We start from the raw sequence: 22,126 nt of genomic DNA, 5'->3' as shown, positions 1-22,126 counted from the left end.
TTAATTATTAATAAATAAGTAATGTTTATTATTTATTTATTTTATTATAATGTCATTATTTAAGTAGTTTAAAATAAAATATTAATTTGTGAAATTAGTGATATAAAAAAAATTTATCTTAGATTATTATAAATTTATTCATTTTTTATAATAATTATTTTTATGTTATTTTTTTTTATAAGATTATATTTAAATTTAATAAATTTAAGATATATAATGGAATGATTATTTTTTAATTTTAATTCAATTAATGTAGAATTTTATATTTTATTTGATTGAGTCTCATTGTTCATTGGGGTAGTTATATTAATTTCTTCAATAATTATATTACATAGAATAATTTATATAGGCGATGACATATTTATTGATCGGTTTATTAAGTTAGTAATTATATTTGTTTTATCAATAATTTTAATGATTATTAGCCCTAATTTAATTAGAATTTTATTTGGGTGAGATGGGTTAGAATTAACTTCTTATTGTTTAGTGATTTATTATCAGAATTATTTATCATATAATTCTGGGATAGTGACAGTCTTATGCAATCGAGTGGGAGATATTGGGTTATTAATAAGAATTGGATTAATATTTACATTTTGAAGTTGGAATTTAAGTTTTATGGAAAATTATAAGTTAATTTTAAGAATAATTGTTTTAGCAGCAGCTACAAAAAGTGCTCAGATTCCTTTTTCTGTTTCATTACCAATAGCTATGGCCGCCCCGACCCCAGTATCAGCCTTGGTTCATTCATCAACTTTGGTTACTGCAGGGGTTTATCTAATAATTCGTTTTAATAAATATTTAATGAATAGGGGCATTGAGAAAATTATATTATATATTTCAATTTTTACTATATTTATAGCTGGGTTGATGGCAAATTTTGAAAATGATTTAAAAAAAATTATTGCTTTATCTACTTTAAGTCAATTAGGGTTAATGATAATAATTTTAAGTTTAAGATTTAATTTTTTAGCCTTTTTTCATCTATTGACTCATGCAATTTTTAAGTCATTATTATTTATGTGTGCAGGAGTTATAATTCATTTAATGAATAATAATCAGGATATTCGATTATGTGGTAATTTAAATGAGTTTATTCCATTTACTATAATAAGATTTTATATTTCTAGATTAGCATTAATAGGAATTCCTTTTTTAGCCGGATTTTATTCTAAAGATTTAATTATAGAAATTATCTATTTAAATAATATTAATATTTTTTTATTAATAATAATTACTTTATCAATTTCTCTTACTGTGTCATATTCTTTACGATTGATTTATTATATTTATTTTGGCTCATTTAAAAATTCAAGATTTTATTATTATAAAGAAGATAAATTAATGAATTTATCGATGTTTGTTTTATTAATCTTAAGGTTAATTAGAGGATCTATATTAATGTGAATATTTTTTTTTGATAATTACTTTTTATATATGAATGTAAATGTAAAAATAACTACAATGTTATTATTATTTGTGGGAGTATTATTAAGGTTGATTATGTCTATAAAAAATTTAATTAATATATTAATATTTAGTTATTTTTTTAGATCTATATGATTTATAAATTATATATATATATGAATTTATAGTCCTATTATAATTTGTAGATTAAACACCTATAGGATAGATAAGATATGGATTGAATTTATGGGAAAGAAAATTATTTATAGGATAATAAATAGATTAGTAATTAAGATAAAATTATTTAAAATTTATATATTTATTTTTATTTCAGTATTAATTTTATTAATTATTTTTTTTATTAGTTAATTAATTTTTAAAGTAATTTATATTTAAATAGCTTAAATTTCGTAAAGCATAATATTGAAGATATTAAGATAATAAGATTTTATTTTTAAATAATTTATTTATAAATAAAGAAAAATTTATTATTTTTATAATGAAAATATAAGGTTTTTATTAATTAAACTATATAAATGAATAAAAAAGAAAAATTAACTAGAATTTTTTTATAGATTCAATATAATTATTAACAATAATTTACCTCTTTTTTGGTTTTAGTTAATAATTTTTAATTAGATATTTATTAAATTTATGAAATAAAATGAAACCTTTCATTGAATGTTGAGTTAGAAGCTCAAAAATATTATTATTTCAAAAAATAAATTTTATTCGATGTGGTTCTTTTAGATTAATTGAAATTAATCAAATTTTTAGGTCGAAATTAAATGTAAATATTTACTTTAAAAGAAAATTAAGATTTAAATATTAAGATATTTAATTTTTAATTGCAATTTAAATGTTATTTATGTTTAACTAAAATCCTGAATAAAATTTATCAAGAATAAAAAATAAATTTATAAATGTAAAAAAATTATAAATTTTAATTAGTTTTTCAGTCAATTGATTTTTCTAAATATTCAATGATTAGGCCAGAAATTAGAATGAAAATGAACAATAATGAGGAAAAAATAATAATTTTATTTATAAAATATATGTAAATTAATGGGATTAAGAGAGTAATTTCAATGTCAAAAATTAAAAAGATTAAACTAATTAAAAAAAATTGAATTCTAAATGGGAGACGAGAATTAGATAGAGGATCAAATCCACATTCAAATGGTGAGATTTTTTCTCGATTTGCTAATGATTTAGATGAGATAAGTAAATTAATTAATAAAATTAGAGTTGATAGAATAATAAAAAATGTAATTATATAAATAAAAGTTAAAATTATTTATATTAAAATTTTTTTAATTTTTTTAATTGGAAATTAAATGTAATATGAATATACTATATAAATTTATAAAATAATAAATTAATTTAAATTAAGTAATATTTTAGTATCTTCATCAATAAATAGAAATATATAAAAATAATCAAACAACATCTACAAAATGTCAGTATCAGGCTGCTGCCTCAAAACCAAAATGGTGAGATTTTCTGAAATGAAGAAAAAGTACTGCGAAGCAAACAAATTGAAAGAAATAGCGTCCCAATAATTACATAAAATCCGTGAAAGCTTGTAGCTAGAAAAAAGGTTGACCCATAAATAGAGTCAGCAATTGAAAAAGGTGACTCGAAATATTCAATTATTTGAAGGGAGGTAAAATAAATCCCAAGTATAATTGTTAATAAGAGGCTTTGATATCTTTCATTAAAGTTTTTATTTAAGATAGAATGATGCGTTCAAGTTACTGTTATCCCAGAGGATAAAAGAATAATAGTATTTATTAGAGGGATATCAAATGGATTGAATGGTTTAATGCCTAAGGGGGGTCATAATTGACCAATTTCTATGGAAGGGGCTAAAGCAGAATGAAAATAAGCTCAGAAAAAGGAAATAAAAAAGAAAATTTCTGAAATAATAAATAAAATTATCCCTAAGCGAAGGCCAATATATACATTAATTGTATGAGATCCTTGAAATGTTGATTCTCGTGTTACATCTCGTCATCATTGATATATGCATAATAATGTGCAAGGAATAGAAATTATAATTAGATAATTTAATTTATGAAATCATATAATTATTGAAATTAAGTTATTAAATAATCTGAAAGAAATAATAATAGGCCAAGGTCTAATTGATACTAAATGAAATGAATGATTTTGATGTAATTTTGTCATAATGATAATACTATAAAATTTGATTATAATTATTTATTATTTATTTATTTGAAATAGTAAAAATTAATTAAATTTCTCTTCTATATAATGTAGAAAGAATGGAAAACACATAGGCCTGAATAATTGATACAGATAATTCAAGAATAAATAATAAAAGTTGAGAGGAGATTATAATTAAAAAAATTAAGAAATTATTAATAATTTGCCCAGAAAGATCCTAATAATGATAAAAGTAAATGTCCTGCAATTATATTTGCTGTCAGACGAATTGCCAACGTGAGAGGCCGGATAATCAGACTGATTGATTCAATAATGACTATAAATGGTATTAGAATGAAGGGAGTTCCTTGAGGGGTAAGATGAGAAAAGAAATCATTAGTGTAATTTAAAATTCTAAATAACATTATAGAAATTCACAGGGATAAAGATAAAGAAAGACAAAAACTTAAGTGACTAGAAGATGTAAAGATATAGGGGAATAAGCCTATGAAATTATTTACAATAATAAATAAAAATAAACTAATAAAAATAATTAAATTAGAATAGGAATAATTAATTAAAATTTTAAATTCTTTTATTAGAAAATTTAATAAAAAATTAAAAAATATATGTAAACGAGAGGGGATAAGTCAATATTGATATGAAAAAATAAGAAAAATAATTAAAGTTCTTAATCAATTTAGAGAAAAATTAATTCTAGTTGAGGGGTCAAAAATAGAAAATAAATTTATTATCATTTTCAAATTCATTTTTTAGGATTTGTTAAAATTATATTATTATAATAATTAATTTTTAAGTTGATAGGATAAAAATAAATAATGCTTAAAATCATAAAAAGTGAAAATATAGATAAAATTAACATTATTGCTCATATTATCGGTATTATGTGTGGTATAAAAGAATATTTTTGTGGGGGTGAAAATATTTTTAAATTGACAATTTAATGTTTTTTAATATTAAACTAATTCTTTACATTAAAAATAGGGTGTTAGATCTATTATAATTTGACTTAAAAAGTCAAAACTTACTTTCAGTCATTTAATGAATGTAAAAATTATATTTTATATTTATTAATTATTCAATTAAAATAAAAAAAATTAGTTAAAAGGTAAGAAGTCAGTCTTTGAAGTTAGGAAAGTTTGTTGATTCAATAACAATGAGTATAAATGTATGATTTATACCACAAATTTCAGAACATTGGCCAAAAAAAAGACCTGGTCGGTTTATAATTAACATTGATTGATTTAGTCGTCCGGGTGTAGAATCTATTTTAATTCCTAAAGATGGGACTGTTCAAGCGTGAATTACATCTATAGATGTAGTTAAAACACGAATGGGATAATTATATGGAAGAATACAACGATTATTTACGTCTAATAGACGAAATTCATTGGGGTTTAATTCATTAGTAGGAATTATAAATAAATCAAATTCAATATTTAAAAAATCTGAAAGTTCATACCTTCAATATCATTGATGTCCCATAGATTTCAGGGTAATTTTATTATTAAATATCTCATCAGTTAAATATAAAATTTTAATTGATGGGATGGCAATAAAAATTAAAATAAATATTGGAAAAATAGTTCAAATTAATTCAATAGTGTGGCCTTGAAGTATAAATCGGTCAGTAAATTTATTATTAATTATTGAAATTATAATAAAAAGAATTAATAAAGTAATGAAAATTAAAATTATTATAGTAAAATCATGAAAAAAAATTATTATATCATATGTAGGTGAATTAGAATTTTGAAGGGAAATTATTCAAGTATTTATTTTTAATAAAAGAATTTATCTTTATTATAGAGTTTAAATCTATTGCACTAATCTGAAGTTGATAATTTTTAATTAAATTGAAGGAATAATATCTGTGATATGGTAATTTTCTTAGTCATTCTAATGAAGGATTAAGATAGAATATATTTAAGACAAGACGTTTAGATGATAGGGATTCTCAAATTAAATATATTAAAAAAATTAATCTGATGATAGAAATTAATGAACCAATTGAAGAAATAATATTTCATGAGAGGTAGGTGTCTGGATAATCTGAGTATCGTCGAGGTATGCCTCTCAGCCCTAAAAAATGTTGTGGGAAGAATGTTAAATTTACACCAACAAATATTGAGATAAATTGAATATTTAAAAAGTAATTATTTAAAGAATATCCTGTAATAAGAGGGAATCAATCAATAAATCTTGCAATAATGGCAAATACAGCTCCTATAGAAAGAACATAATGAAAGTAGGCAACAACATAATATGTATCATGAAGAATAATATCAATTGAGGAATTGGATAGTATAATTCCAGTTAATCCCCCCATTGTGAATAAAAAAATAAATCCTATAGCCCATCAAAGAGAGGAATTATAATTAATTTTTGTACCATGAAGTGTTGTAATTCAACTGAAGATTTTAATTCCTGTTGGAATTGCAATAATTATTGTTGCTGAAGTGAAATAGGCTCGGGTATCAACATCTAGCCCAATAGTAAATATATGATGAGCCCAAACAATAAAGCCTAAAAATCCAATTGCTATAAGAGCATAGATTATTCCTAAGGCACCAAAGGTTTCTTTTTTTCCTCTCTCATTTATGATAATATGGGAAATTAGCCCAAATCCTGGGAGAATAAGAATATAAACTTCGGGGTGACCAAAGAATCAAAATAAATGTTGATAAAGAATAGGATCACCCCCTCCTGACGGATCAAAAAATGAAGTATTTAAATTTCGGTCTGTTAAAAGTATTGTGATTGCTCCGGCTAAAATTGGGAGGGATAAAAGTAAGAGAATTGCTGTAATGAGAATTGATCAAACTAGAAGGGGTATTTTATCAATTGCGAGATTTTTATGATGTATATTTAAGATTGTAGAAATAAAATTAATAGCCCCTAGAATAGAAGATATTCCGGCAATATGAAGAGAAAAAATTGTTAAATCTACTGAAGGACCATTGTGAAATGTATTAGAGGCTAAAGGGGGATAAATTGTTCATCCAGTCCCAGTTCCATCATTAATAAAATTACTTAATAAAAGTAGAGAGAGTGAGGGGGGTAGAAGTCAAAAACTTATATTATTTATTCGAGGGTAGGCTATATCAGGTGAACCAAGTATTAGAGGGACAAGAAAATTTCCAAATCCCCCAATTATAAATGGCATAACTATAAAGAAAATTATAATAAATGCGTGTCTAGTAACTATTGAATTATAAATTTGATCATTATTAATTAGTGCATTAGATGATCCTAATTTTAAACGAATAATTATTCTTATAGAAGATCCGATTATCCCAGCCCAAATTGCAAATAAAAAATATAGAATGCCAATATCTTTGTGATTAGTTGAATAAAGTCACTTATTCATAGTATATTTTTATTGATAATAAAATTATTTACTAAGTTTAAGTGAGATAATAATAGATATCATGTCTGATTTAAGTAATAAATTGTAAATTTATTTAAGAAAATTTTAATTTTCTGATATTACATTAAATGTGTTATAAAAATAAAAATTTTTTATATATTTTATAGTTTAACTAATAAGAATATTAAATTGCAAATTTAAAGAAATTTTTAATAAAAAATTAAAATATTAGAATTTTTAAAATTTAAAAATTTTTAAAAATTTTATTGTGTAAACTTTGAAGGTTTAAAGTTTATAAATTTAACTTAAAATCTTAATATTTAAAATTTATTGATTAAGTGGGGTGAAAATTATATATCTAATTTTAAAAAATTGTATACAAACTAAATTGAAATTATAATTAATGAAAAGATTAAGCTTAAAATCATGAAAAAAATAAATAATCTATATGAGTAAGAAAATTTATATATGTATATTGGTTTATTAAAAAGCTTAATTTTAATTGAATAAAAATATATTATTAGATTTATTAAATTAATATAAACATAAATTAAAATGAAAGAATTTAAAATCATTAAAATAAAAATAAAGTAAAAATTTGAATTTAATAAAAAAATATAGACTATAGTTCATTTAAAAATAAAAAACGTTAGTGGGGGAATTCTGGCTAAATTAAAAATTAATAACAAACAAATTAAATTAAAATTAATTGAAGGAAAGTTATTACTTAAAGAAAATCTAAATGAAATTTTAAAATATATAAAAATTATAATAATAATTAATGGGATAAGTGTATAGAATATTAAATATGAAAATCAGATTAGGGTTTTAAAATAAATTAAAATTAATATTCATCCGGTTAATTGAAAAAAACATTAGGTTAATTGAAGAAAATCTTAATAAAATTTTAAAATTTATTGAATTAATTATTTTAAAGGCGGAGATAAATGCAGATGTTAAAATTATAAAATATAGTAAAAAAATTGGAGAGTTAATAAGTGAAATTATGTATAAAGGAATAATTTTTTGAATTGTTAAAAAAATAAATAATGAATATCAATCTAAAAAAATAGCAACAGAAGGGATTCATGAATGAAATGGGGGGATCCCTAATTTAATTATAATAGAGATAAAAAAATTGATTATAATAAAATTTATTTGTATATATATAAAATTATTAATAATTAAAGTTAACATTATTATTAAGGAAGCTAAAGCTTGAATGAGATAATATAAAAAAATAATTTTTTTATTTTTTAATTTAATTGATAAAAAACAAATGAATAAAAAATTATTAATTTCCATAATAAATCAAATTATTAATAAATCGTATAAAAATAAAGAAATAAAAGAAAAATAAATTAAATAAGACAATAAAAAAAATTTTATGAATAAATTATGATGCATATAAATAAAATTAATTTTTTAGTTGTATTAAACTTTGAATAAATATTGAATATTAATATTATATTTTAATGTATTATGAAGCATAAAAATTTTTGAAATTTTTTGAGATAGTTTAAATCTATTAAATATAAAAAAATTAATTTAAATGAAAACATATATAAATTATGTATGATTTATTCTATCAAAATAATCCTTTTATCAGGCATATCATTAAATAAATTTTTAGTTATTAATAAAATTTAAATAGCAAAAATAATTAATTAAATAAGAGAAAGATAAAATTTCTATATTTAGGGTATGAACCTAAAAGCTTAGAGAATTAGCTTTCTTACTTTAATTAAATAAATATAAATTAGTATAATATTTTTGAAAATTGACTATTAATCATTAGTTAAAATTAAATATGATAAGTAAATTTAATTTAAAAAAAGGTTATAAGTAAATTTAAATAAATAATTTAAATTAAATTTGTATTAGTAAAAATAATAAAAGAATTTATTAAAATTAAAGTAGTTATAAAGATTAATTAATAAATTAAATAATAAAATATTATAAATAAAATTATTATAAAAATTGATTTTTTTAAAATAATTAGGTATTATAGAATTAAAAAAGAATAATTAGTTAAAATAAAATTCAGAGGGAGAGAGTAATTTTATTTAAATTTAATAATTGACTATTTTAATTATATGTATTTATAAAAAAAAATATATTATTAAAATTAAAATTAAAAAACTTATCTATAAATAAAATAATTAATAATAATTAAAAATCTTATTTATATAAATTTAAGGAGAGTATTTTATAGAAAGTAAAAAAAATTAAAAATTTAAGTTTTTATTTATATATACATTAATATTATTTAATAATTATTATTTAATGTTAATAAAATATTTTAATTATTTTTATAAATATATAATTAATTATATATATTTAAAATATTTAATTAACATTAATTATTTAATATTAATTAATTAAAACTTATTAATCATTATTTTTAATTTAAAATATTAAAAACCTAAAATATAGAAAAAAAAAATTATTTATTAATAAAATATTTTAATATATTTAAATAATTATTAATAATTAATAATAATGATAATAATATAAAAAAGGGGGGGGGGGAATATTATTTAATTTTTTTTTTTATGTATATTATAAATTAAATTTTATATTCATATTAAATTTAAATTTAAATTATTTTCATAATTTGTTTTTAATAATTAATAAATATAATTACAAAATTAATTTTTTTTTTTAATTTATTTTATAATTTAAAGTATAAATAAAATTTTAAAAAATTATATAAAATTTAAATAATTTAATAATATATAAATTAGTATTTATAATAATTAATTAAATAAAAATTTATAATAGAAAATTATAATTTATTATTAATAAATAAAGTGCCAGCAATTGCGGTTTATACTTTAAATAAAAATAAATTTAAATAATTATATATAAATATAAAATATATAAATAAATAAATATATTTAACTAATTTATTTTTTTATGGTGAAATATGAATAGATATTAAAAGTTAAATAATTTTATTTAAATTAATAATAAAATTAAAAAAATTTATATAATAAATTAGGATTAGATACCCTATTATTTAAATGAAAATAAAATATAATTAAATATTAAATGTTAATCATTAAAAATAAAAAATTTGGCGGTATTTTATGATTTAGAGGAACTTGTTGATTAATTTGATAATCCACGAATAGAATTACTTAATTTAATTTTTATATATTGTTGTTGAAAAATTATATTAAAAGATTAATAATTTAAAAATTTAATTATAATTATAATTCAAATCAAAATGTAGAATAGTTAAGATTTAAATGAGTTACATTTAATTTAATAAGGGGGATGGGCTAATAAGGGGGAGGGGAGCACTTGGTGGAGACATCCAATCCCCAACCATGCCCCCCTCTAATGTCATCTTCTCCTTTGAGGAGAGGGCGACTGGATTGTCCCCCCTCAATTGCTCGTCAAGGCCTTAGCTTCATTGTCAGTGGGGGTAGCCGATGCAAGGAGGGACCCAAGCTCCCATCGGAGTCACTCTCCTTCTCCTGTTTCTCCTCGCTGCTGTCATCTACAACAGCCGCTGCAGCGGCCGCAATCGCCGCTTCTGCCGCCGCCTCTTCTTGTCGGCGTATGCGCTCGGCCGCCTCCTTCTGCGTCATAACTTGTTCGCAGAAGAAGGCAATCGCCTTCCAGGATCTCTCATCACCCAACATCTTCGTAACCATGGTTGGCAACGAGAGGTCGTTGCCAACCACTGAACAGAGATCACGGCGCAGCGTGTCCCACGCCGGACACTTCTCCAGCGTGTGCCGCGCCGTGTCTCTCACCTCCTTACAATGGTGGCAGGCCGTGGTACCTTCCTTGCCGATTCGATACAGGTACTCACCAAAGCACCCATGCCCGGTGAGCACCTGTGTCATCCTAAAGGATACCTCACCTCGGGCCCTGTCTAACCATTCTTGTAGACAGGGCCGGACGGCCTCAACGCGGGTTCTTTAACCCGCAGTCTTCGGGTCAGATAGGTGGGCACTCCATCTCTCCACCATAGACCGCTGGGCGTGGATCCGGATGGTCTTCTTGACCCTGGCTGGTAGAGGGCCATGACCCCTCCTGAGCCCCCTTTCCCAATTATACCGCTCCGCGTACATTGCGGTCAGGAACTCCAAGGGGGGCGAACCCGCCAGGACCGTGGCCGCCGCATGGGACACCGTGCGGTAGGCCCTTATCACCCTCACGGCCATGCTGCGCTGTATGCGTCGGAACTTGTCCTTTGCATAACGCATGGCCACGAGATCCGTCGCCCATATTGGGCATTCATACAGGGCCACCGCATTTACGGTGCCCATGTATATACGGCGGACTCAACCATCCAGTCCCCCAAGGTTTGGCAGGAGCCTACCCAACGCCGTGGAGAAGCGCTTCACCTTGGGGCAAGGACATTGAAGTGGTGTCCAAACTTCCACTCGCCGTCCAGTAGGAGACCGAGATATTTAAGCCGGTTCCCCACCGAGATAGAAGTATCTCCCACCCGGATATGAGTCCTTGGCGGTTTCCCAGAGGATTTACTGTGAAAGTAAAGAGCCTCGGTTTTTTGAGCCGCCACTCTAAGACCCATACCAGTGATGCTTTGTACCACAACTGCCACCGCTGTCTCGGCCTTGGCTGCTGTATCCCCCAGCTGCTCCCCGCGGCCACCACTAATGTGTCGTCTGCATAGCAGATGGCGTGGCAGCCACGAGGGAGAGGAAGGCAAAGGACTCGGTTGTATGTGAGATTCCACAGTAGGGGTCCTAAGACTGACCCCTGCGGAACCCCGCATCGAATTTCCCGTCGGCATTGGAGTCCGTCTTGTGTGACGAACTCCAGGCTCCTATCCCGGAAATATTGTCTGATGATCTCCACAAGGTAGGGAGGGACCCTGTATTGCAACAAGGCATCCATTACTCTATCCCAGGGCAGGGTGTTGAAGGCGTTTGCGATATCTAGTAATACCGCAAGTGCCACCCCGCCCCCTTCCACGGCTTCTTCCGTGAGGGACGTAACACGACTAATCGCATCCACAGTCGAACGTCCCTCGCGGAAGCCATATTGCTCCTCGTGGAGACCACCCTCTCGGGATATATGTCGAACAAGTCGTTTTGCAATGATCCTCTCAAAGATCTTGCTGACCTCGTCCAGCAGGCATATTGGTCTATATGCCGACGGGGTTCCTTCTTCCTTGCCTTCCTTGGGGAGCAGGACCAATTTAGCCTGCTTCCATTGCTGGGGGAAAGCGCCATGTCTGAGGCATTTATTAAATATGTACCTCAGATGTTCTCCCAGAAAGTCCAGTGCCCAGACTCATATCTTTCCAAGCACGCCGTCAGGGCCAGGAGCTTTTCTTGATCCTATTCTTTTGACGGCGCGCTGAAGTTCGTTGCTGGATATCTCCTCGTCCTCCTCTAGTTCATAAGGTCCCCCCAGGCCGGGACCCCAGTTGAGTGTGGACTCCTAAACCACTAGCGGGAAGAGGGTGTCCACAACATTCCTGAGGACGGGAGTATCCAGGGATTCCGTGACGGGGGGCGTGTCCAGTTCCTATACTTATTCAGAACTATTCTGTATGGACGCCCCCATGGGTCCGTGTTGAGGGATGACAGTAGCTCATCCCAACAACTGGCCCTGGACTTCCTGATAGTGGCGCTAAGGGCGCATCTTGCGGCCCTATAGGCAGCCAAGGCCTCCTCTCGGATCTCCGGGTTTCTTCTTCTGGGAATACGAAAGAGGGTGCGTCGCGCCTGGACAGAGGAGCGCCTTAATTGCGCTATTTCCTCCGTCCACCAATAGACGGCGTGACGTGGGCGGAGGACCCTGGCGCGTGGCATGGCTGCGTCGCAGACTTCGCGCATAACGCCCCGCAACCATTCCACATCCAGGTTAATGTCCCGCCTTTCCTCTCCCTCCGGGATACCCCACAAAATGGTCATTAAGGCCTCTTCTAGTTTCTTGGGGTCCAGCTTTGTGAGGGTCCACCTACCTGTGTCCCCGCCTCGAGGTGGGTGATGTACCCAGTAATGCACGGCGTCCAGGACAAATTCAATGTATTAGTGGTCCGAAAAGGTTTCCCCTCTCGAGTCACCCACCACGCGCCATCCTCGCACCATCCTCTTGGCCCCCTTGGAGCCGATCGTTATATCCACGATCGACTCCTCTTGGGGCCAGACACATGTGCTCACTCGGCCTTCGTTAATAACGTGAAGGCCGAGCGAATTCACCCACCTCACCAGGGTAGTTCCCCTGGTGTCCTGCCTCGACTCACCCAGTGCCGGAGACTTGACGTTAAAGTCTCCAGCTATTATGAGTGGATCGGCAGGGAGTATGTTTCTGACAACATCCCCCACCTGTTCAAGGAGTGAGTCAAACTGGGCAGGACTTCAACTAGGGGGGACATAGCAACTAATTATTGTTGTGGACCCCCACTTTGCTGCAACATATCCGTTCCCCTTTCCAATACATTTGAGAGGGGGGGTGTTATTTGTTGCAGCACCGACCTCGATTGCCGCCGTGCTTCTTGCATTCCCCAGCCACGTAAGCTTTGCTGAGATCTTATAGGGCTCAGCAACAATGGCCAGCCCGATGCCACGCTCAGCCAGGCTCTGATAAAAGAGATTCTGTGCCTGACTGGCGTGGTTTAGGTTAGCTTGGAGGAACCTGACCGCCATTTATTTTGGGTGATCAAGCTCCTCCGGCTTTGCCTCTATCTGCGTACCCTCCCCATCATCTTTCGGCAGAGGGGTATCCTCGGGCTTTTTTTTAGAGCCTTTCCTTGGTACCCTCTGCTCGAGGGGTTCCCCCTCTTATCACCCCCTCTTTATCCGCGAGGACCTCTCGCATTCGGCTCGCCAACGCATCCGCCTTTTTTTTGTTGTCCGGACCCCCAACCTCAAATAGTTGGACACCGGTAACTGCCTTTCTGGCCTTCAGGCCATTAATTTCGAGACTGGCGAGATCTATACTGTCCATCGCCAGTCTCAGATTCTCCTTGTATTGGCCGGATGGGCATGTAAGCACCATCGCAGTTGTACGGGGGACTCTCCTACGTCCATTTTCCCTCCCCTCTTTTTTGGTTGGGAGGGAGGATTGGACGTCGCAGGCTTAGGTTGAGGGCCCTGTGGTTTATTGCCTGGCTCCTTTGCCTTCGCCTTAACATTCGTGGTTGCCGGAGCCCGATTGTCACCTTTTTTGGTGGTTTTTTTGCGAGCTTTACGCTCTACCACCTCCGACCATGTCTCCTTTTTCCCTGTGAGCGGGGGAGGCGAAAGTGTTGTCTTTTCGGTGGGTTTCGCCTTACCCTTGAGGGCTTGTGTCTGCCCTTCGACAGGGCCTTGTCGGCCCCTTTTGGGTTTGGAGAAGGCAGCTTTTCCTTTTTTTTTGGGAGGCGGCTGGGGTCCCGCTTTCAGTGGATCTTGCCCTCCGCGGGCCTTTTCCCCTTTCCTCCTCCTCTTTCCACCCTCTCGCGGTCCCTCCGTTTTTGCGTCAGGGGCCGTGGGAGCGGGTCCCACGTGATTCTGCTCTTGTCTTCCCCGGGGATTAGAGGCCTTAGCCTCCTCTCCAGCGGTAGACGGGACAGGAAGCGGAGCCGGAACAAGCTTTTTTGGAGCAACCACCGCTCCAGAGAGCCTTAGCGTCTCCATCTGCTTCGCGATGGGATCCAGGAGTGCTAGAACTGCATCCTTTTGGTCCATCAGCTCATTATATTTTGCCCTCAGCTCCTCGGGCAGATTCGGAGGGAAGGCCTTCGATGGCCGCGGTACCCCTTTGATCGTCGATCCCGCCTGTCTTACGGGACCTGTCCTTGCCGGGGGGACTGCTGTGTCCATCTTCATATCCTCCCTTATATCCTTTTCCCCCTGTATAGGAAGGGGAGAGGGGGCAGTCCCTCCCGCTAAACAAGGAGAGGTGGGATTCCGATAATCCTCCTCATCCGACCTCACCACCAGCCTCTTCCTTCTTGTGTTCTTGGGTAATGTCCCTAGATGAGGAAGAGTATGGGGCGGGTAAAAATACAAGGGGAGGAAGAGGAGCTTTCTAGTTCGCACCTCCCTTTTCAACTCCGCATTTTCCTCCCGGAGCTTTGTCAGTTCCTTACGGAATTCTTTAAGCTCAGGGTTCTCTCCCTCCCTGATTTGTCTGGCCATAACTGTTGTAGCTGCTCTCAGCAGGACTACAGTGTCTTTGACCTTCCTGACCAGAGACCCTTTCATTCCGTTGGAGCAGTCCGCCACCTTATATAGGATGGTGGAATGCTCCATGAGTTGCGCCGCAATTACCTCGGTGGATTCCAGCAAGAGCAACTCTTCCATCTCCTTTTCATCGTTGAGGAGACGTTTCCACCTCGCTGATTTAGAAGGATCCGGAAGCAGCGACTCTGCCGCCCTTCTATCTCTCTTCTCTTCTTTTCTGCGTCTTTGAGCTTCCTTCTTTTTTTTGGCGCCTTCCGACATGTTTGCCGATGACCGGTTGATGGCCTTTGCCCCGTTTCTCCTTTTGCTCCTCGACTATATTTTCTGCCACCGAACTGGTGACAGAAATATTGTCATTCTCCTCTGCGATCTTATCGCGGATCTCCTCGCCATCTATGGAGTCTGCCTCCATATTCTCATCATGAGCGGAAGTCCTCTCCTTCTTGAGCCAGGAATGGTTGTATCCCAGCACACGTGCAGAAAAATCTTCCGCAGCTGGCCTGACCTCGTTGTCCTTCGCACTCATCAACGGGGATGGAGGGGGGTCATGCCTCATCCCACTCGTGCTTGGAAGTGGGTTCTCCATCGTCCCTTCGGTTTCCTTCCGACGGGTGAGGGGGAGTTGGAAGTTAACATCTTCAATCCTAGTGATGCGCAACTTCTCCATCCTAACCACGTGTTCTCTGTTTGTTGCAGAGGCTAACCTCGCACTGCTCCTGTAGGGAACCTGACGTGGACGCGTTGGCCTAAGCGTCATCCTAACCGAAGAGGAATCTTCGGATATATCGCCCGAACGCAACGGACAGGTGGACCGCGACCAGATTCTTTCCCCAGCGTTTTTTCCCTCCTCGTTGTTATTATTTTTTTTATTTATAATATTATTTATTGATGGTCCATTTGAAAATAATCCCACTTTCCCCTTGCAGCTCTCCATTTATTTATTTAGGGGATCTCTCTATCGATCCTTTTCGGTCATTTCTTTGAACATCGATTTCAATGTTTAAAACATTTTTTTCGTTCCGCGGCCCTCTTATGACTGGTCGGGCAATTATTGCTTTATCTTTATAGGAGGTAAAGACGTGGAGCCGACAGTGCGTAGCGGCGTTATTTGTTTCTTTCTTAAGATTATGCAGCTGTATTTATCGATTTATTCATTTAGAGGATCTCACTATCGGTCCTTTTCGGTCGTTTCTTTTGACATCGTTTTTAAATAATGTTTTAAAATATTTTTCGTCGCGCGATCCTTTTTATGATTAGTCGGGCGATTATTGCTTCATTTTCGGGAGGAAAAACGTGAAGCCGACAGTGCGTAGCGGCATTATTTGTTTCTTTCTTAAGATTATGCAGCTGTGTTTGTCTGTTTCGTTGTTTAGAGGATTTCGTTATTGATCTCTTCCGGTATTTGTTTAGATATCGTTTTTAATGGGTCTAAACATTATTTAATGGTAATGGTTCTCTTCTATTGCGCGACCCGTTTTTTGTGACCGATCGGACGATTATTGTTTATTTCGTGGAGGGGGGGGGGGGAAACGTGGAGCCGACAGAACGTAACATATTTATTATTTATATTTATAGTCAAATATACATGATAATACCCACCCACTGTGCGAAACGTTATTCTTCAGCGCAAACATCCGTACTGTCGGCGTATATGTTTTCATTTAGCAAAAATTTTATCTCACGCTTTGTCGTATAGATTTGTAACCGAATATTTGTATCGATTTCATCGTACGACAACCACTTACGGCGCTCGAGAAAGCACGTGGGGACGCGATTTTTAATAATTTTTAGCAGCCTTACATTGACGCTTGCAAAATTACGCCAGAAATACTCCCCTCCTCATTACGGTTTGCGATATTACAAATTGCTCGCAGTACTTTGAATAGTTTAGTATCGCATCAGTTGTCCGTACATAAGGTTGTGCTAAAAAATGTGCTCCACAAAAGAAACCAACAAGATGAATTTTTACATTCCGATTGAGAACGGTGAAATTTAATAAAAAAATGTAAGTTTTATTTATTTTCTAAATATTATTTTTTAATATATATTTTAATATTTTATATAGCGTTTCATCTCATCGTGCGGTTTGCATACTTGGTTATACCTTAACCCCGACATCTTACAAATATTTGGAGATTGGAATAAGCGTTGGAGCTATGTCTTATGTGGAATTGATACTTGGTGATAACCGAGGCAATCGAGTAGTATTGCCTATCGTACTCTGGCACTTATTGATGCAGAAACGTACAGACATTGAACGATATGTACAATTGACTGAAAGTCAGCCATTATAGATCTGCGATCTATCTATCCAAATGATTAAATTAAACGGATCGAGGATTGTTAAATTAACATTATCTAATAAGTCTTTGTATATGCAACCTTAAACATTATTACATTTATTCAATTTTGAAAATTATATCGATCATATGCATTCATGGTTGTGTCAAAATACACATCTCGTGAATAAAAAGTTTAAACAATTTTGTAACGTTTTGCAACGTAACAATATTATTAATGTAAATGATGCTGTGAAAGCGATTCGCGAGGTTAGGTTAGGTTAGGTTCCTCCCCCCGGTGCAAACAGTTGCACCCCCGCCCACACCCTTTCCCGACCAGGATGCAATTCGCATCCTTATTAGAGAGGAAGTGGCTCGGGCTCTCCATGAGAAGCCGAGTTACACTGGAGAGAAAGATCCCAATAGGGTTCCCAAGGTGGGAGAGAAAAGGGAGACAAAGGAGAAAAAGGGACAGGAGCAGGAGTGGAGAGAGGTAAAGAAAAAAAGGAAGTCGGGGAAGGGTAACGGAGAGGTCCGACCCAGTAACACTGAGGGCGGAAAAGATGGGAAGGAGAGGAGAGGGGGTGGCGATAAGATCAAAAAAGATCTACAAGACAGCCCTCTGAGATGTTTCAGGTGCCTCACAATGGAGCATCTGAGCACCTCCTGCCGCTCTGGAGTGGACCGTGGTAACAGGTGTTACACCTGTTAACCGGTGTGGTACACCTGTAACACCACTCCATGGTGGGATGCAGATCGGCCCCCAGGTGCCCCTTATGTGGGGACCTGGGGGTCGACGACGGTCATACTCTGGGTGGGGAGAACTATGTTCCGTCCCCCCTCGAGCGGAGAATAGGGGGAGGTGGAACACACCTCTCCCTCTGTCATCCCCCAATAAAGGGGGATGACGGTCAAGTGGGGGAGTAGGAAGGGGTAAGACATAGTCTTTTCCCCTCTCCCCCACGGGGCAGTGAACTCGGGGGGTCTTTTACCCTCCTCGCCCCAAAACGGCTTTCAATCAGGCCATTAGCGGGGGCGGTGAGAGTCATATTCTCACCTCTCCCAGGGGTCAAGGGGAAGTGGGTGCGGGAACACCCACTCCCCATTGCACCTTGGCCCCAGGGAAGGCGGCGGGGTTGCGTGGTGGTCCCGCAACGCCGCCGTTAATGCGTCACTGAAGTTTCTCTCAGTGACGCATTAAAAGGCAGGAATCTCTTCCGACCATCTGGGGGAGAAAGGCGGGGGTGGGTCCTGGTTGAATGCTAACGCGACACCAGAGCCCACCCGCCAACCGCCGAGAGGACCACCGTCTGGTTTTAGCGGGTATACCCCGTTAAATAGGGGAAGTACCACATACCCCCGGGGAGTTCCCGCCTCTCGGGGGATGCGTAACGCATTTTCAGACGAAAAAAAAAAAAAAAAAAGGTTAGGTTAAGTTCCTCCTCGTCGTGCGCCACCTTGTCGTGGTGAGAAGGCTTAACCCTGAAACCCCATGGAACACCCACACGGCTCCGGCCAAGTTGGGATAACTTCCGAGGTGGAAGGGGAACTAAGAGCGCACCGTACCCTTAGTAAGGGTACAAGGGGAGCCCAGCGATTCCCTTAAGGACTGCGCCCACCCCCTTGGGGGTGGTTTAAAGCGCGAACCCAATCGCTGGTAGGGGTAGGCGGCCCTAAGTGCAATCGCCCGGTGGTACGGCACCGTTGGGGGAGGACTGCTCCTCGCCCGTGACACACTGCTGGGTGCTCCTGGCACATAAGGGTTTCCGCGCGTGTGGGTGTTCCCGCCGTGCGGCGTCCCTCGGGGGGATGTGGGTGCTGGTATGGGCTGGCGTCCCACAATCGTGGGGCTCCATCTCGCGTGCAGGCGGCTCAGTGGGTTCTACCCCTGAGTGCGCGCCGCGAGGAGAGCGGACGGGCCGATGGATCTCCGGAACTCCCGGACCCATCGGGCCGGGCCTCTTCCGAGCCGCTCGAACGTTTTCCGAGGACGGGGTCGGGGAGGCGGAGGAAGGCCGGCGCGGGCCGCACGGGCATAGCCCAACGGCGCCGGGTCGGCCCGGCCGTCGGAGCCGCTCGGACGTATTCCGAGGCAGGGTTCGACGGCGGGATGGAGCCCGACGGTGCATCGCGACCGTTTCCCTTCCGAAGCGGTGCATTCCGAAGTCGGGGCCCTTTGGCGGGAGGTAACTTCCGTCAAGGACGCGTGCAAGCTGGTCGCCATGACGGGTAAGACTGGGCCGGGGAGCGGCGACCCAGTCCCAACCGTCCATGGGGCCCCCCGGGTGGCACCACCCGCTGCGGTATCCCGGAGGTCGGAGGCCGGGAACTCCCGAAAGCCCATGGAGGCGTCAAAACCTCCATGGGTGAGTAAGAGGCCGGGGACCAGTGCCGGGGATGTATGTCCCCCGGCTCGTGTTGTATGTCACCCCCCCGGGGGAACTTGGGGCCCTGTCGTGGAGTGTTGCCGGTCATGTTTCGGGACACTCTGCGGCAGGTGAGGGTACACCCTGGGTGACGGAGCCGCAGCGGGGAGCGGGAATTAACGAAGAAATGAAGTCATTATCAAAAACAAATATGGAGACGGGCGTAAAGAGAAACACTGCGAGTCTCGCGGGAAGAAAAGGAAGGAGAGCCTCGGTCGGGGCGACCGCTAGTGTCCTGTGGTCAGGGGAACTAGGTTACTGACCGACCTGGAAAAAGCGACTCTAGACCCGGTCTTGAGAAAGATGAGGGCGAGACCGCTTAAAAAGGAGAGAAGCGAGAGCAAGAAAGAAAGGACCGGTGAGGTTATCGAGGTGGAGGATGATTCCGACGTTGACGGTTCGGAATCGGCCGGCTCGACGAACTCACAGAGCGATACCGGGTCCTTCCTCTTTGAAAAGAGGAAACAAGGTCGTCCGATAACCACGGGCGAATATGAGGTGAAAAAGACTATGGACCGGATCAAACAGGTTCAGGAAGAACTGGCTCTGTTCCAATGGGTCTATGACAGGTCTGCTCTACCAGGGGAAAGGAATAAAGCCTGGAAAAAGCTAAAATCGCAAAAGGAAATTGAGGAGGAATTGAAAAATTCTCCGGCAGCTGATGTCTGCGCAGAGATTCTCACCGCAACACAGGCGGTGGAGAAGGTGGCGAAGGTCTCCAAGAATCTCAAAGGAGACCTCGTCTGGCTTCTTAAGGAAGCCGTGCTGGTGACCTCTGCGGGGGCGGTTACCCTAGCCAGTAGGGGAAGCATGTCCTCCGATAAAGTAAGGAGGCAATTGGAGAAGAGTAAGGCTCAGTTTGGGGCCCTCATTGAGGAAAATACCAAACTGAGAAGGGACGTCGAAGAACTGAAGGGAGCGAGCGGTTCCCTTCAGCGCCAGATGGAGGAGTTGACGCGGAGAGAGACCGCGCTTAAAGAGGAGAATGCACTCCTAAGGAAAAGAGTGGAAGAAGGAACGCCTATCAGGAGGAAAGAACCTTCCCTGGAGGTGGCTCCAAGTACCCCTACCCCTGCCCCTCGTACGAGGAGCAGAAAGGGTACGGGAGTAATTAATTATGCGGAAGAAGGCTCCAGCGAAGAGATGGAGACCGAACCGCTCCTGGGGAAAGGGGCCCCAGAAACCGATTCGGTGGTTCCTAAATCCATGGGGACAAACACATCCCCCGCGGGATCATACAAAGGAGGGAAGTTCCTAAATATAAAAGGAAAGGTGGGACCTGACAAAAGGGAAGGGAAAAATAAAAGAAAAAACAGAAAAAAGGGGGCGGCAAGGAAATTGGAGGTACCGCAACCCCAAGGTAAAGAACCGCCAATCTCCCTCTCGCTCATGGAGGAGGAAGAGATTAGAATCAGGGCCAACCCCGAGGTGGGCTGGAATGTGGAGGAGGTCGTGTCCGAGGCCCTTAAAGTTATCAAAGGGCGGAAGTATCTCAAGGAGGGAGACCCGATGGTAGAGGTTAGGTACGCCGAAAACCTCGCCTCGGGATCGACCTTTATGGGAGAAAATCAGGGCCCTTTCAGAGGGCAAAAAGAAAGAGGAGCGGGAATTAAAGCCGCCATAATTAAAGGCGGAGGAGGACCCGTCCCAAAACCGTCGCGGGCAGCCGACAAGGAGCGACTCACATATGCGGCGGCACTGGAAAAGAAAAGGAAGCTGAGGAGCGGGAAGGAGACCGCATCCCCGGCACCCCCGACAGCCAAGGTAAAGGGAAAGGAGAAGGGGGAGAAGAAGAGACCACCACCACCTGGACCCCCTGATGGGGGTAAGAAGAGAGCTGGTGCCCCCAGGCCGATAAGGGTCCCCCGCACTGCGGCGGTTGTTTTTACGTGCCCGGAGGGACAGTACAGCGAAATGGTCCGCCGTGCGAGGGGTCAGATCGACCTGACTGAGCTCAACATCACGGAGCTCAGGAACAGGAGGGACCTTACAGGGGCGATTATATATGAAGTGGGAGGTGAGGGAGCCAGCCAAAAGGCTATGGCTTTTGCCTCCAAACTTAGAAAGGCATTGGAGGGGGCGGAGGGAGTTAGGGTATCCCTCCCTATCAAGACCGCGGAGCTCCTGTTTCGGGACCTGGACGATGCAGTCCAGGCCTCGGAGGTAAGGGACGCAATCGCGGAAGTCGGTGGATGTGCCCACGGGGACATCAAAGTGGGGGCGATAAGAAGAGCCCCCAATGGGATGGGCTCGGCGTGGGCCAAATGCCCTGCAGCTGCCGCCAATCTGGTG

At 37.4% G+C, this 22,126-nt stretch overlaps 2 protein-coding genes and 3 pseudogenes across 2 annotated transcripts; 1 reads left to right on the top strand and 4 right to left on the bottom strand.

The window, feature by feature from the left end:
* Positions 1-246: 246 nt before the first annotated feature.
* LOC140675893 (NADH-ubiquinone oxidoreductase chain 5-like) lies at positions 247-1,563 on the top strand (annotated as a pseudogene).
* A 1,246-nt stretch (positions 1,564-2,809) lies between these two features.
* LOC140675922 (cytochrome c oxidase subunit 3-like) lies at positions 2,810-4,635 on the bottom strand (annotated as a pseudogene).
* Positions 4,636-6,152: 1,517 nt separating this feature from the next.
* Positions 6,153-6,943, bottom strand: LOC140675921 (cytochrome c oxidase subunit 1-like; annotated as a pseudogene).
* Positions 6,944-10,902: 3,959 nt separating this feature from the next.
* Positions 10,903-11,253, bottom strand: LOC140675920 (uncharacterized). Its single transcript, XM_072910523.1, has one exon. It carries the CDS (start codon positions 11,251-11,253, stop codon positions 10,903-10,905), a length of 351 nt encoding a protein of 116 aa, XP_072766624.1.
* A 74-nt stretch (positions 11,254-11,327) lies between these two features.
* Positions 11,328-12,873, bottom strand: LOC140675919 (uncharacterized). The gene is made up of 3 exons (XM_072910521.1): positions 12,491-12,873; positions 11,852-12,188; positions 11,328-11,777 (listed from the first exon to the last, which is right to left on the bottom strand). The coding sequence occupies exons 1-3, from the start codon at positions 12,871-12,873 to the stop codon at positions 11,328-11,330; spliced, it is 1,170 nt and encodes a 389-aa protein (XP_072766622.1).
* Positions 12,874-22,126: the final 9,253 nt, after the last annotated feature.

The sequence above is a fragment of the Anoplolepis gracilipes genome, unplaced genomic scaffold (genome assembly GCF_047496725.1).
Source record: "Anoplolepis gracilipes unplaced genomic scaffold, ASM4749672v1 Contig23, whole genome shotgun sequence".
Taxonomy (NCBI): domain Eukaryota; kingdom Metazoa; phylum Arthropoda; class Insecta; order Hymenoptera; family Formicidae; genus Anoplolepis; species Anoplolepis gracilipes.
Note: the sequence above shows the minus strand (reverse complement) of the source record. Positions and strands in the feature narration are given on the sequence as shown.

Coding starts and splice junctions, on each gene's coding strand:
- LOC140675920 (XM_072910523.1), bottom strand. CDS start 11,253: ATGGGCACCGTAAATGCGGTGGCCCTGTATGAATGCCCAATATGGGCG.
- LOC140675919 (XM_072910521.1), bottom strand. CDS start 12,873: ATGACCATTTTGTGGGGTATCCCGGAGGGAGAGGAAAGGCGGGACATT. Junction 12,189..12,490: donor TACAGAATAGTTCTGAATAA/GTATAGGAACTG, acceptor TAAATGCCTCAG/ACATGGCGCTTTCCCCCAGC. Junction 11,778..11,851: donor ACACCCTGCCCTGGGATAGA/GTAATGGATGCC, acceptor TTTCCGGGATAG/GAGCCTGGAGTTCGTCACAC.